The 14,708-nt window shown below is 38.4% G+C and overlaps 2 protein-coding genes across 2 annotated transcripts; one reads left to right on the top strand and one right to left on the bottom strand.

The window, feature by feature from the left end:
• The first annotated feature begins 4,171 nt into the window (after window positions 1-4,171).
• On the top strand, window positions 4,172-6,758 carry LOC6639264 (putative phosphatidate phosphatase). Its single transcript, XM_023179002.2, has one exon. It carries the CDS (start codon window positions 5,148-5,150, stop codon window positions 6,195-6,197), a length of 1,050 nt encoding a protein of 349 aa, XP_023034770.1. The 5' UTR covers window positions 4,172-5,147; the 3' UTR covers window positions 6,198-6,758.
• Window positions 6,759-12,849: 6,091 nt separating this feature from the next.
• LOC6639265 (cilia- and flagella-associated protein 45) lies at window positions 12,850-14,466 on the bottom strand. Its single transcript, XM_002062231.3, has one exon. The coding sequence runs from the start codon at window positions 14,464-14,466 to the stop codon at window positions 12,850-12,852; it is 1,617 nt and encodes a 538-aa protein (XP_002062267.1).
• Window positions 14,467-14,708: the final 242 nt, after the last annotated feature.

Genomic DNA, 14,708 nt, shown 5'->3' with positions numbered 1-14,708 from the left:
ACGAAATTGTAACAATTTTTGCAATTTTATATAAAGATTAAACAATTTTCAATTTATTTAATTGACTGAACAATTTTTTTTTTCGTCGTTTGATCTGATTTTTTCAAATTCGAGTGCATTGCACGTGCATGAAATTGAAATCAATTCAGTTTGATTGCTCGTCAATTGTTGTGATAGTCCTTGAAACCAAAAATTATGGCAAAGACTCAAATTGTTAATAGAAAGAAACAGAACATTAGATTCTTCAGAAAGATGTTAATGAATTGCAGTTAGCCTTGATTTTAATTAACAAATTTTTAGGCTCAAATTTTTGCAAAGAATAATTGTTAATTTCATCGTTTCAGTATGGCAAAATAATAATAAACTTTCTATAGTTATTTTTTAAATTTTTATTTTTCCCCAAGGTTTGTTCCCTCGATACGTTTAAAGTCGTAAAGATAATCTCCTTTAAATCCCCAAACTTTTACATAAAAGTTGCAATAATCGTAAATTGACAATTTGTGGTATTTTTATTCCACTTGGTTTATTGACTTGACAGACTTTAGTAGAAATGTCATTTGAAACCTTTGCTTAATGTACAAAAAAAGGCTTATACAAGTATCTTCAGTTTGAAATCAAAGTGATTCCTGGAAACATTCATACTACCTACCGGAAGTTAATTTTCAAGTCAACAATTGAAACCAAAGACGCAAAAATGCATGAAAGACAAATGCAAAATACAAATAACAACTTGTTCCCTATCAAATTTCAGACTCTAAAAAATTAGCATAATAACTTTAAAAAAAAATGCATCACAATTTATCTTAATACTTAATTTTTTTTTTGGGGGAACTTTTGTCTTACATTTTCATTTTTGGTCTTATGACACACATATTTATTTATATTTACTTTAAAAAAATAAATAAAAACAATCAATAAAAGTCATTTGCGATTATTCACTCTTCATTCCTTTGATATCTTTGCTTATCACTTATCATTAAATCGAATAAAATATTTACTTCCTTCGGTGTCAACTAGTTGCCCGTTTTAGATCGCTCGTGTCTGACATTCCTCATAGATGACTGCTTACACCTGTAGTTGCTGGGGTCTCTGTACCTTTGGATATCAATGTGAACTTTGTGACAAACATTAGCAGCGGTCCCAGGCAAATGTAAATATAAACACAAGCCGTTAAATTGCAAATTAAATTATTGCAGCGTACACAACAACAGAAAAAAAAAAAAACAAGATACTATCTCATTTTTTAGCATGGAATGCCAATGCCAAGTTTGCCAGTTTACGCAACTTTTCTCTCACTCTCCCTCTCTTCCTTTGGGTATATTGTTGATTCATTGAAGGATGGGTTTGAAGTCGTCGTCGTATTCGTTATCGCTATCACTGTGAAGTGCAACACCATCGACTGGGAGGTGAACGGCGACAGATCAGTAGCCATTCACCCGCCACTGATACACTTTGCTTATCACATTGAACAATCATAATTGCAATATTTTTACACCTTTACGCTTATCAGTCAAAAAGGCGAGACAGTATGAGAGAGAGCATGACTGAAAGGGGCAATTTGGCGCCATAAAGATATTTATATTTTCTATATGCATGTTGTCAATGGAATTTAAAAACAAAAAAACAGAGATCTTTTGTTGCAGCAGGAAGTTCCTCTTGGATTTCAAGCACGAACATCTGCCAAGTCAGCATATCTGATTAAATTAGACATACTCTTGCAAAAGGTATTTTCGAATTTCGAAAAGGAATTTCAAATTAAATAAATATCAACATGATTTGAAAAAACGCTCACTTAAAACAGAAAACAACGCGAAGAAAGTGAAGAATATTTCTGTAAAATCGATCGAAATTGAAAATTGATACTATTTTCATGTATCGATCTCGGTTCATTACTAGCACTGCTTTCTCCATGGACCTATTTTACTTCTAAAGAATGGCAAATAATATAAATATTAACTCAGTTAGACCAATCGATCAAAACGATACACGTATCGAAATAAAAAAATCGATGCTATCCTTGTATCGAATTGGGTTCCATCACTAGCACTACTTTCTTTGTTCTTTCGAGGGCTAGAAGTCGCGACATTTCTGTTTTAAAACAAAGTGTTCAATGGTAACAAAAAATGCAGGCCGACTTGCCCATAAAAAAAAACACAACTATAAACCAAATTTGAAAAGTCGAAAGATGGGCAGGACAGTTGTATCATATATTAACTTTCTTATTGATATTTTTCACTTTGTGGTTTTGAAGGGTTGCCAAAACTTTCGAAAGACATTAAGCGTCGTCTGAGAGTTGTCGTCTTTAGATTTATTGATCAAAGGAGGGTATTTGATTTCGGTGTTGCATTAATAAAAAGCTTCCTGAATCGTTTTAAATGTTATTTAACTGACAGCATTTTAGCATTTCATATATGTTTATTCGCACTCGACTCCGCCTCTTCTTTCTCCACCTCCTCTTGATGTAACTTATAAATGATAATCGCTTGCTTTGCGTATTTAACAAATTATGGCGATAATAAATTGACTTTAATGTCACTAAAAAGCAGAGAAGATATCGAGAGAGAGAGAGAGCGAGATAAACAAAAAGCCAACCAGAAACCTTTTGTCGCGGCGCGTGCTGACTTGAGTCTCTGTGGTTGCGCTTGTTCATTGATATGACTGACACCACGGTTAGAGTGGTACATGCAAAACGCAAAACGCTCTTGTTTGCAACAAGTGGGGCGTATTTCATCTGTGTATGTTTCTGAGTGTGTGTGTGTGTGCAATGTGGTTAGTGGGATCGATTTACACACACTGAGTATAGGTTAGTAGGTGGACTACAATGGGCTGTCTTTCAAAGAACTCAAAGACAAACATCACTGGAAAAGTATGCCAAACATTGTACTAACTAAAAATAACTCTCACGCAGACTTGGCCCTTATCCTTTAAAAATATTTTCAAGTCATGTCTCAGTTAGTTCATTATATGCACAACTTGATGATCCTTTATCATGAAAATCGTGACTTATTTGAATGCCATTGAATAAACATTTATCTTCTCTGTCCAATTGAGAGTAATTTCTTTCATTGCTTAACTGAAATTAGCATAAATTAACAGCAAAATAGTTGCATACTATACCATACTATATGTATGTATGTATCTACAGATATACACCCAGCAATTCCTATGTAAATTGAGCAGTTTGCTAAATTTGCAACATAAAGAAGCCTTCGATTCGTAGTGTAAATATACAAAGTGGCCATAAACTTGCTGCAGTTTATGCACTGCAAGGCTGCCAACGGAGTGCTGGAATATTTGTCGTCGTCGTCGTCGTCGTCGTCATCGCCGTCTCCATTACCACACAGCCTCTTACTCATGAGCCTGGCCTCCTCCTCCTCCTCCTTTTCCTACTGCTCCCCCACCTCCAACTCATTTCCTCACTCCAGTCGAGCAACGACCTACATCAACAAAATGCCATAAAAGCACGCAGCGGACCAAGTGCCAAGAGAGTGTAGTTGGTGGTGGTGCAGGCGATAGCAAACCAAACTTAAGTCACGTTGCAATGACCTACTCCAATAGGCGGCAGTTCTCCATGTCCAGGCACAGGCAATGGCACAGGCATTGGCACTCCTCCATCTTCATCTCCATCTAAATGCAACTCTTTCATTATGCGCAACTGCCGAGTCGTCTATATATGTATATACATTCGAGTATATGGGGGATGGGGAGGCAAACAAAAGCCTAAACAAACTAAGCAAAAGTAAACCTTGAAACAATTCCAACTGTTTCCTCATTAGCAATGGAGGCTCAATGAGCTTTGCCGAGCATCGTCTTTGTCGTCGTATGCTTTTTGCCTACACTGTATGCCGATCTGCCAATAAGCAGAAGAAGAAGCAACACTAAAATACGAGTGTCTTCTCTGCCGCTGCCGCTGTTGCTGCTAAATTGATAAGAAGTAATTCAATATCAATGCGAAATATATATACCTATATAGACAGTGCAAAAAAAAAAACCTTTTGTCCCACGATGTGGTGGGTTTTGTCTTCATCTATACATCTACTTGAGACCGTCGTCGTCGTCGCTGTCGCTGTTTCTGTCGCTGTTGCTGTCGTCGTTGACGTCGCGTTGTTGGGTTAAAGTCGCTACCGCGCAGTTTGGAAGCGATCGTTGAAAGCAAAACGCTAACGTTGCCGCATATCGCCTCATAGACATCGAACAGAGTGCGACCAAAGCGGTTCGTTTGTGTGTTGGTTGCTCTTGGTTCGTCGCTCGTCGCTCGCCGCTTTTTTTTTTAGTCAATTTTTTGGTTGAAGGAGACAGACAACTTGACAGTTGGTCTAGCCAATAAAGTTAATTTATTTAATTTCTGTTTCGCGCCACAAAAACGAACGAACAACCAAACGGAACTCTCCACTCTCTTCTTGCACGTGTTGGTGGTTGGTGGTGGTGGTGGTGCCCAGTTCCGGACAAACCTGGGCAGCACTTCCATTAGGCTCCTAGGCTCTTTTAGAAAGCAAAAATTCGCCTTGAAATTGAACAGAAATTGCGCATTTAATTTCTGTGACAGCCCCCCAAAAAAACGCAAACCCGAAAAAAAACCCACAGAAATAAAAAGCGCAAAAGATTTTTTTTCCTGTTTTCAAAAAAGTGAATGAACGTATGAGCGATACAAATTTGATTAACCCAAAGAGAACTCTGAGTGATTGTGATTCGCAAAAAAAAAAACAGAAAACAAAAAAAAGTATTATTGACACTTTTATATTTGTTCTAACTTTATATACTATAATTCAAAAAAAAAATGTTTAACAAACGCCAACACAAGATCAGACTGTGTTATAGTGCGTTAAGTTGGCGATAAGAAACTGTTTATAAATAATTAATCACAAAAATAATAATAACAAAAACAAAAAACAAAATATGTTTAGATAATGAAATACTATTCCAAAAAGTAATTGTTTAAACAAAATTTGCCAAACAAAGAATGCGAAAAAGAGTGAATAAATTACAACGAAGCAAGCAAAGAACTTCTATGACAATTTGAATTGAAAACCAGTTAGGGATAAGTAAATAAACCAAGTGCCAAAAGACACCAACAAAGGAAGAGAAGTAATAAGAAATCTGAGATATAACCCCAAGAAGCCAAGAAGAAAGATCAATCGTCAATCATCATGCGTACATTCAAACGAGGATTCTTCTGCTCGGATCTGTCATTGCGTTATCCGTATCATGAGTGCACCATTACTGTGCCCATGCTGCTGGTAATGATGCTATTGATGCCCATGCTCTTCATCAGTGTTGTGGAAGTGATGCGCATTTGCAAGCACTTTCGCATGCGTCAGTATATAAGGAATCTTTGGCGATCGCAGGCTACATTCAGTTTTGGTTTCATAGCCACGTACTTGACGACGGAATTGGCCAAGCATGTGGTGGGTAGACTACGTCCGCACTTTTATAGTGCATGCCAACCACGATTGCACGACGGCAGTAGCTGTGCCGATACCCAGAACGCTGATCTATATGTGGAGCAATTCTATTGCAGTAATCGAAATATATCGTCGAGACAGATACGTGAATTACATGTTAGTTTCCCCAGTGCCCACAGTAGTCTCAGTTTCTATTCGATGTGCCTGTTGGCGTTCTATGTCCATAGTGCTTGGCAGGGCAGAGGCAGTACAAGAGTGTTACGTCACATCTTACAATTCCTATTGCTAATGTCGGCATGGTATGTATCATTGAGCCGTGTGGCCGATTATTGGCACCATTGGTCCGATGTCTTGGCCGGCGCCGTCCTGGGCGTTGTCTATGCCTCGATCACGGCCATCTATGTGGGCGATCTGTTGCGTGTACGAGCGATCTATTCGGTGTCTGGCAGCAGTGCCAATGGTCGTGGTGGTTGCCATCATCATAACCATCATCATCATCTGCATCATCAATTGCTGGCCGAGAATAATAATTCCAGTACATCGACTAAAGTGCATTTTCTGCAATCAGCAACGACAACGCCATCGCCATCGCCGCCGTTGCCATTGCCGCTACTGGGTAATAATATCAATGATATCGATGATAATGATAATGATAATGACGTTGACGATCATAATGAAGTAGTTGATGACGACGACGATGATGATGATGTCTATAAGCCGCCCACATCACGATCATCGACACCGCCTGCTGCTGCTGCTACTACTACTACTACTACCATAACGCTGCCGGTCTAAGCTGACAGAGCAAGAAAACCACAACTACCACCGGAGCACCACCAGAGCACCACCAGAGCCAGGTGATGAGGCTTATCTCTTCCGTCGTCTAATATTATTGTGCCGGCTGCTACTCGGACTATTTCGACTATTTTTCCATTTAGAAATCGAAGTAAACAGAAAATATGTATGTGATAAGCGCGCGGCGCACTCTTTCTACCTGATATGCACCATTTGCTTGCCCCTTTACTCCCCCTCCCCATCCCCCTGCCGATCATCGGATCACCCGATCAGCCGATCACCGTCACACCCCCGCCCTTTTCCAAATTGATTTACGAAATCTGAGGCGAGAAATTGTGCAACGAATGCTAAATGCAACTCAACACATATGGCAACGCTTCGCACTAAAATAGCGTGTGCACAGTGGGTCAAAAGCAGTTTGAAAAAGTCACACTGTACGCAAAAGCAAAGGCGCATCGAGAGAAAATGTTAAAAAAAAAAAATTAATCAATAATTTCTGCTTTTATTTTGCACTTAGAGTTTTATAATTGAAATTGTATAAATTATAGTTTTTAGAGTTTTTAAAACACATATTTTGATATTTATTGATGTGAATGAAATTTACTATTGGCATATGAAACAAAAAAATATATATATAATTGGTCTATATATCATAAATCTCTATGAGATTGAGAACGAAAATGAAAAATACGATTTCTTATCGCTTGCATTATTGATTAGTTACAAATACAAACAAAGAAACAAAAAAATGCACATTAATAAAAAAAGAAAACAAAAACAAACAAACATTTAAACGGGAACTTTTGTTGTTGTTGTTTGGAGAGTAAATCAATTCAAATAAATTATTTTAGAATAATAATTTCTCTGCTGGTTAACTATGATTTGGAACAGAACTTGGCAATTTAATAAGGCTAAAAAATAAATAAACCTTTTCTCCATGTAAATTGCAGGGTATTACTTGCTAGTTATCCAAATTTTCATTGAATTTTTGTTTATCATTTGCTGGTTTTTCATTGTCTTTTGCCGCCATTCACTGATATTTAAAGGAGAGAGAACATTATTGTGTGTGAATGTTGAGGGTCTTTGCTGTTTATATCAAAACCCGGTGGCTATACGAACTTTTAATGTTGTTGTGGTTAGTGGTTATGGTGGTTTATGGTTGTTGCTGTTGCAAGTTGTTGCTGTTGCTGCTGCTGTTGTTGTTGTTGTTGCTGTAACTTGTTTGTTTATAAACAATGCCGCAGTCACGTCGCTGCCGCTTTTGAAGTGGGCAGACCGCCAACGTGAACAGCGATTTGAAGCTCAAGCTGCAAGCTCAAGCTCACAATCAGCTGCGACAATCAGTTGGCAACTCTAGCCGCCGGTTTTTGCTCCCTCTCATTTTCTCTCTTTCCCTGTCTCTCACTTAGTCTCTCCTTCTCCCTTCCCGATAATGCACATTATAAATAATAAAACAAAATTTAGTAGTTGTGTATCGCCTTAAATTATTTATTACTATTTGCATCGAACTTGCCTTCAGATTTATGAACACAAAAAACCAAAAAAAAAAAATTCAATTCAATTTATTATTAGCTTTTATTTATTTTATGTTAATTATGTTTAGTTGACCAACAGATTTGTTTTTCTATGTGTTTAATCTAAATGAATAAATATTTATTTATTGCCAAAATGATTTATGAAGGTTTTTTGTGTTGTTATTCCGTTTTTTTGAAGAATGTTTCTGAATGATTTTCTAGGAATCTCTTATACTTCTTGGCGCTCCTAAAACCCAATCGCACTTTATCAGTCAACAAGCAACCAGTCTCATGGCAAAAAAATGCCCATAAGAACTGTTGAATCTTAGATTGATAAGACAATGTTCTTTTGCCGATAAAACAAATACTTTTCTATGTACGAATTGTAATTGTGGCTATAATAATAATAATATCATTTGCCAAGAAAACACACAAACCAACACAGTTAATTGTGTGTATTTAAACGTCGTATATGATGTTGTGTCTCCGTATCTAATCAAGTAAAGTAAACCCCGTTTCGTTGTATATTTCATAATCGCAAATGATTCTTAGTCAATATCACAATAATAATAAACAAAACAAAAAAAAAGCCACAGCGTAAAAACTGATGAAATGAACATTAAAGAACTAAGAAATTAACTCAAGTGTGTGGTTAAAGTAAATGAACGACCAGACGTTACCCTTTATCAAAGTTGAAAGCTAATTCTAGAGAGGTTCTGTCTCAGTCTCAGTTAATATATCAGCATACCCACATTAACCTTAAGTGGACGGGGTATTTTTCATTTAATCACCAAGCACACCTAACTTAACTGATAAGCTTTCCAATAACTAAGATAGACACAAAGCGTGCAAGGGAAAACGAACTAGAGGTATGCGAGGTAATATTAGTTCTTCTTTGTTGGCGCCACTTTTCAAAAGGCAGTAGAAATTGTTAAGAAATGTTATCAAACGGTATTAGCCGCCGTTCTATAAATCATCAAGAAATTTTGATCGATAGCATAGAAATATATGTGTCTAAAGATTGATAACTTGTCGCTTATTATTTTTGATATTTGCACATGAAATCGAAGTATTCGATGATTAAATTATTTCCCTTTGTTGAAACTTGATTTTGCTATCTTTTCTTCATGAACTGATATTTATTACGATTAAGATTGTTCGGCTTGATAAGGGGGTTTCCCTACTTTAGTTTTGGCTAAGAAGCTGCCTAGACAAAGAACTCTTTTGTTATTCTGGTAACCTTTCTTTCTTTTAATAGTTAATTCTACAACAGATTTTGTCATATTTTCAACCTATATTGTTTAGTTAGACAGAGAGAGAGAGAGAGAAAGAGAGAGAGAGAGAGACATTTGGGCCCCCAATCTTTTCTTCTCCCCCACTTATCCAAATCCTATATTAAACCCACTCAATAATCCAAGCAAAAAGGTATTTCATTGATTTTCAATCAAGTTCAATTTTTGTCCGCATCGTTGGAAAATTTTGTTCAATTAAATTTTTTGTACATTTTTGGGATCTGTCAATTTTCTATTTATATAATTTGCTATTTTTGTAATAGAAAAAAATGTTCAATCTGTCACTTAAATTTCTCAATTTCCAATTGGCAATTTCCTGTCGACCTTCACATACAGAAAGAGAGATAGGAAAGAGACAGAGCTATTGCTAAATAATTAAATGCTTATACTAAATTTGCATGACTCTTACTTGGAGGATAGGAGCGGAGCGGAGGAAAAACTAGTTCAATCAAGCGATTTCCTAATTTACTTGTATATTGATTTTCCATTTAGATGGAAATTGAATATGCTCCAGTTGCAGATGACTTACACACACACACACACACTCACATGGTTGAGAGGGATGAGGCATTCGATTGATGTTTTTGAATATCTATTTTTTTGCGCACAATTGAGACACATTACACAGTTCACCTAGATATCTGTTTCTTAGACGCCAAACATCCATCCATCCATCCATCCGACTAACCCACCATCCCACCAACCCACCCACCTATGCATAGATACCCCAGCTATCTTCAATGATGTACCTATTGTGGTTTGGTGAAGCGCACAAAATACTCTCGGAACGATGAAGACGACCGCAAAAAACTACAAAAGAAAAGCCATAGAAATAAAACGCAAAACTAAAGCCGAGCAATTTATTTTTAAGCACACATATCGAACAAAATCACAAGTATAGAAGGACCGAACCAAACGTCAGACAACAGCAACAACATCAACAACAAAAAGTTGAAGCACACAAAATAAAAAAGATGAAAAAAATGAAAACGAAAAGGAAAAGTGGAAAAGAAAAAATCACTTTACTAATACAAAACAATTGTGTGCAATCTTGCAGATAAATTTTGATAGTGGGTTTCAGTTTTTGGGGTCTGGAATGGGGGCTCAGTTGGATGTGCTTGGTTGGGCTGGGCTGGGCTGGGTTGGGCAGGGCACAGCGGGAGAGAACAGATCCCTGCCACATATGTATGTAAGTGGGTTGGGTGGGACTGGGCCACCTTTCCATCTGCTTCTCCTAAGTATGCACCATGCGCTGCAGCAGCAGCAGCAGCTGCGTTTGACTTTTTTCCAATTACAATATCTATATATCTATACATATATATGTAGGTATATATATATATATTTGCCTTTTTACCTTTTGCCCGTGCATGATATTTATAAATGCCAAAGATGCCAAACAGCAGGAGATAGGAAACAGTGGTCGTGGGTGGCAAAATACAAACACAAAATGGCAAAAAAACAGACTTGCATGTAAAATCATTCAATCATGTAAAGATAAATCCAATACAATTCAAAATAAAAATTAACTACAGTTAATCTAAGTGCATTTGAACTTACTTAAGTAGTAAGTAAAGGGGAGATTAGAAAAAACATCTTAAATACTTCTCCTAAGTTAAAAAGCAGAAAAAAATGTGAGCAAAAAATACAATTCGAAAATACTTCAAAGGCAATTACTGCAAATTACTTTGATTTATACCGTGTAAACGAGAATAGCGACAATTTTGCCCCTAAAAGTATGCAAAATTTGTTACTTCGTATGCTATGTAACTTAACAATATTCCTTCAACAATGTTTGCTTTGAGAATTATTTTCTATCCACAGCATATTTGAAAATTTCTGATTTCACAAATCAAATATTTTGAACTGTCCTTTACATACTTTAGGGAACAAAATTCCGCCATTTCATAGCCTCTGGCCCGCCACTAAGGTAAGAGAATCCATAAATAAATTCTTAATCCGCCTCACATTTCGTTTTATAGGGAAATATTTGAGATCTAATTGAGAGAATTCATATATAGTTACTATAGACTCAATGGTTCAACTCGAGGATGCAGTTCGATTCCGAAATTTCCATCGACTTTGGTTACTCCTTGTAATCGATAAAGATGTTTGTTTAATGAATATGTTTTTTTGTTTACTTTTTTTAAATTTTTAATAATCACCTAATATGTATAAAAGGTAAACATATTTATGCAATTTTCGTATCCACTGTAGTAGACGCATTGGAAACAGCATAGTTTGTCTCCCTGTGCTGCTTCTCTATTGACATTTCCTCAAAAACTTTTCTCATCAATTCATGTCAGTGTGTGTGTGTGTGTGTATGTGGGAGTATGTCTAAGTGTGTGTGTGTGTGTGTTGGTACTTGTAAATACGACAACGTTTATTGTCATTGGAATTATTACTGGCACATGCGAATGGCAACGAGTCACGGCAAGACGTCAGACGGACGAAAGGATGGATGGATAGATGGATGGACGGGCGGGGTGGCAGTTGTGAGAATCGGAGCGGGATATATACCTACATATGTATAAGTATGCGAGTCCCATCTATAGTCTCCCAGTGTGTCCCAGTCTTCCCAAAAATATCTCTATGTAGGTAGACATCACAATGGTTGCTAGGGGAAAACCTGTTTTTCAGTTTTAGCTTTTCTTTGCCTCAGGGTTTGTTGCTGCGCGCGGGTGGCTGTAGAGAAGGGGCGAGCTAGAGGGGGATAGAGCATGTCTTGCGTATTTTCGTTTTTTTTTTTTTTCTTTCTGGCGTATGCGAAAATTTAACGAATCATGAAATACGATAATTGAACCATGCACAAGAGTTCGTCGTAGTCGTCGTCGTCGTCGACGTCGACGTTAGAGGCATCTTCAGCTCCATCTACAGCTTCATCTTCGTCTTATGCCCCATTGTTTGCGTGTGTGTGTGTGTGTGTGTGAGTATGTGTGTGGGTGTGCGTATGTGTGTGGCATAATAAAATTTTATTGTAGCCAAACTTGGCTACTACTTTTTTTCTCCTTTTCATTCCTTCCTTTCCTTTTTTTGTTTGTTTGTAGGATTGTCTTGGCGGTGAAGCGAGTGGGGGAGTGAGAGAGAGGGGTAAACATAGTGAGGCGTAGTTTTTCGTCTTTCCGTGTAATTGCTTGTGGTGCGTGTGTGTGTGTGTGTGTGTGTGTGTGTGTGTGTGTGTGTGTGTGAGGAGAGGCTAAACACCCACATAGTTAGAAATTAGCGTGATGTGTGCCTGGAGGGGCACGCAACAATGTCGCATCGCCTTGTGACAGGAGGCGGAGGAGATGGATGGAGTAATCGGGAGGGAGCCTTTGATTTCATTTCGGCAGTTACTTTTTGGGTACAATGAAACATTTTATGGCATACTTTTAGGCCGCGGGGTTAAATTTTACTACGTTTATGGGAATTGAAACCTTTTTTCTTTTAGCTTCTTGTCTAAATTAAAGTTGATTTATGCCATTTATTGCTTTCGATTGGAAGACTTCCAGTTCAATTCAATACTTGATTAGATTTAACTCCAACTCACTTAAATGCGAACGATTTCTACAAATTCCAAATCGATCTATCATATTATCAATAGTTTTTGCTTTCTCCCCTTAATATAAAGAAATTTTAATGCATTTTTATTCTTGTATGTATATATTTGTTTATTCTCATGCTAAAAAAAATGTTTGTTCAATTGTGCCAAAGTGAAATGATAAGAAAGTTTACGTGTCTCTTGCATTGCATAGCTTTTGGCACCTGCTAATGGTCACTGAAAGATCGCTTGACCACAACAAACAGGCGCCTAAAACTATGTGAGTAATTGATAAAAAAAAAAAAAATAAAGGCCAACTATTTATTTAATTAGCGTATGCGATTGCGACTACTCTGAATGTTCTTGAGCTGCTTTTCCACCTCCTTTAAATACTTTTCGGGCAAACAATTCTCACGCATGGCGGCAATTTTCGAACTAATCACCTGCTTGATATTGGCATCGCGTTGCTGTTCATTCTCGAGCCATTGCTTGACGCGTGTCTGTTCAATTTCGGAGATGCGACGACGTTCGGCTTCTTTGTCAGTCATCTGTTGCTTAAGATCGCGCTGATAGAGACGACGTTGACTCTCGCGTTGACGATCGATGCATTTCTGCTTCTCCTCCTCCTCACGCATGCGATCCATGACCTTGTTGAACTCCTCCTCGGCATGGGCTATTTCGAGGGCTAAGCGGTTTTTCATCTCTTGGGCCTGTTGGGCCCTCGATGCCAGGAGATCTCGCTCTGTCTCTCGTTTGGTAATGGCCGCCAGCTTCTCCTTTTGCCTATACTCCCGTTCGACCCGATCACGTTCCTTGAGATATTTCAACTCTTCGCTGGTCTGTCGTGTTTCCAATGCTTCGGCGGCCACCGTATAGATGCGCTGTTGCCGTCGTTCGAACTCCTTTTTGGCCACCTTTCGTATCTCTTTCAGTTGGCGCTCCTTCTCCTGCTTCTCACGCATATAGGCGACCACACGAAGGTCAGCCAGGCGTTCTTGTTCCAAGAGCATTTGCTTAAACACATTCGACATTTCGCGGATGCGTTTAAGTTCATCACGAAAACGTTGTTTGCGCACTTGAATGAAATTACGTTGTTTCTCCTCTTCCTCTTTAAGCAATTCGGTTGCCTTGCGGATGTCTTTGGCTTCCTCGGCCACACGTTTGGCCTCCAGATAACGACGATTTTCCCTCTCACTCAATTGCTGGCGTATTTCCTGAGCGTATTTTGCACGTTTCTCGACCTCTAAACGTTCTCGTTCATCCTCAGCAGTGAGCGCCTTTTTGGCCCTTTCATTGACCATTTTCGCCATGCGTTCATCATCCTCTCTCAGTGCCTTGGCAAGTAGATATTTCTCTTGGATTTGTGCCTCTCGCACTGCCTTGCATTTGGCATCCAAAATCATGCGATTGATTTGCTTAACCTCCTCCTCTTGCTCTTGTTTGGCCAAAAAAGCACGCGTCAGCACCGACAATTTCTCGTCCAGAATTTCACTTTCCAATTGGTTCGATTTGCCGCTGCCAGCCTCAGCCTGGCGAGCTTCGTCAATTTTTTTGAAACGCTGACGAGCTTCCTCTACCATTTGCAGTTGTCGGCGATGTTCCTCATCATTTTGTTCTATGTTTCGTAATCTTTCTGGTATTGTTATGACTTTTCCTTGCTCTTTGAGCCGTCTCATGTCCTGGGGACGTAGAACAACACTTTTGCATCCCTGATTTCGCTTGCGCTCTCTCTCATTACGTTTCAATTGCTTCTGATCGTAGGCCGCCGAGTCATCTGCACAGCGTCTTCGAAAGGGTACATAGGACATCTGAGTGGAGGGACGAAATCCTCCCGCCGGTGGACGATAGGCAGCAGTTTGTGCCCGAGCACGTAGTTCTTGACATTTTTGTTTCAATTGCGCATCGGCGCTCACGAAACGCACATTGGATGCTGAAAAGCAGGGCATCTTGAATGTGAAACGATCGAGAAACTGCGGCGTAAATGTGTGTACAGAACGAGAACTCTCTCTGACAAATGTTCCATCAAGAATCGTTTTGGGGTAAAAGAAATATTTTTGTCAAGGTTGCTAGGCGAAATGAGGTTTTGTTTGTATTGTTTTTTCTGTTCGATTCTTTTTTTTTTGTGGATTTTGTTTATGTAACAAGCTAGAAGTGGTCACCTAGGCAAAGCAGCAAAACCCTAGCAACT

This window comes from Drosophila willistoni (genome assembly GCF_018902025.1).
Source record: "Drosophila willistoni isolate 14030-0811.24 chromosome XR unlocalized genomic scaffold, UCI_dwil_1.1 Seg144, whole genome shotgun sequence".
In the NCBI taxonomy this organism is placed as follows: domain Eukaryota; kingdom Metazoa; phylum Arthropoda; class Insecta; order Diptera; family Drosophilidae; genus Drosophila; species Drosophila willistoni.
This window is presented reverse-complemented; position numbering and strand designations above follow the sequence as displayed.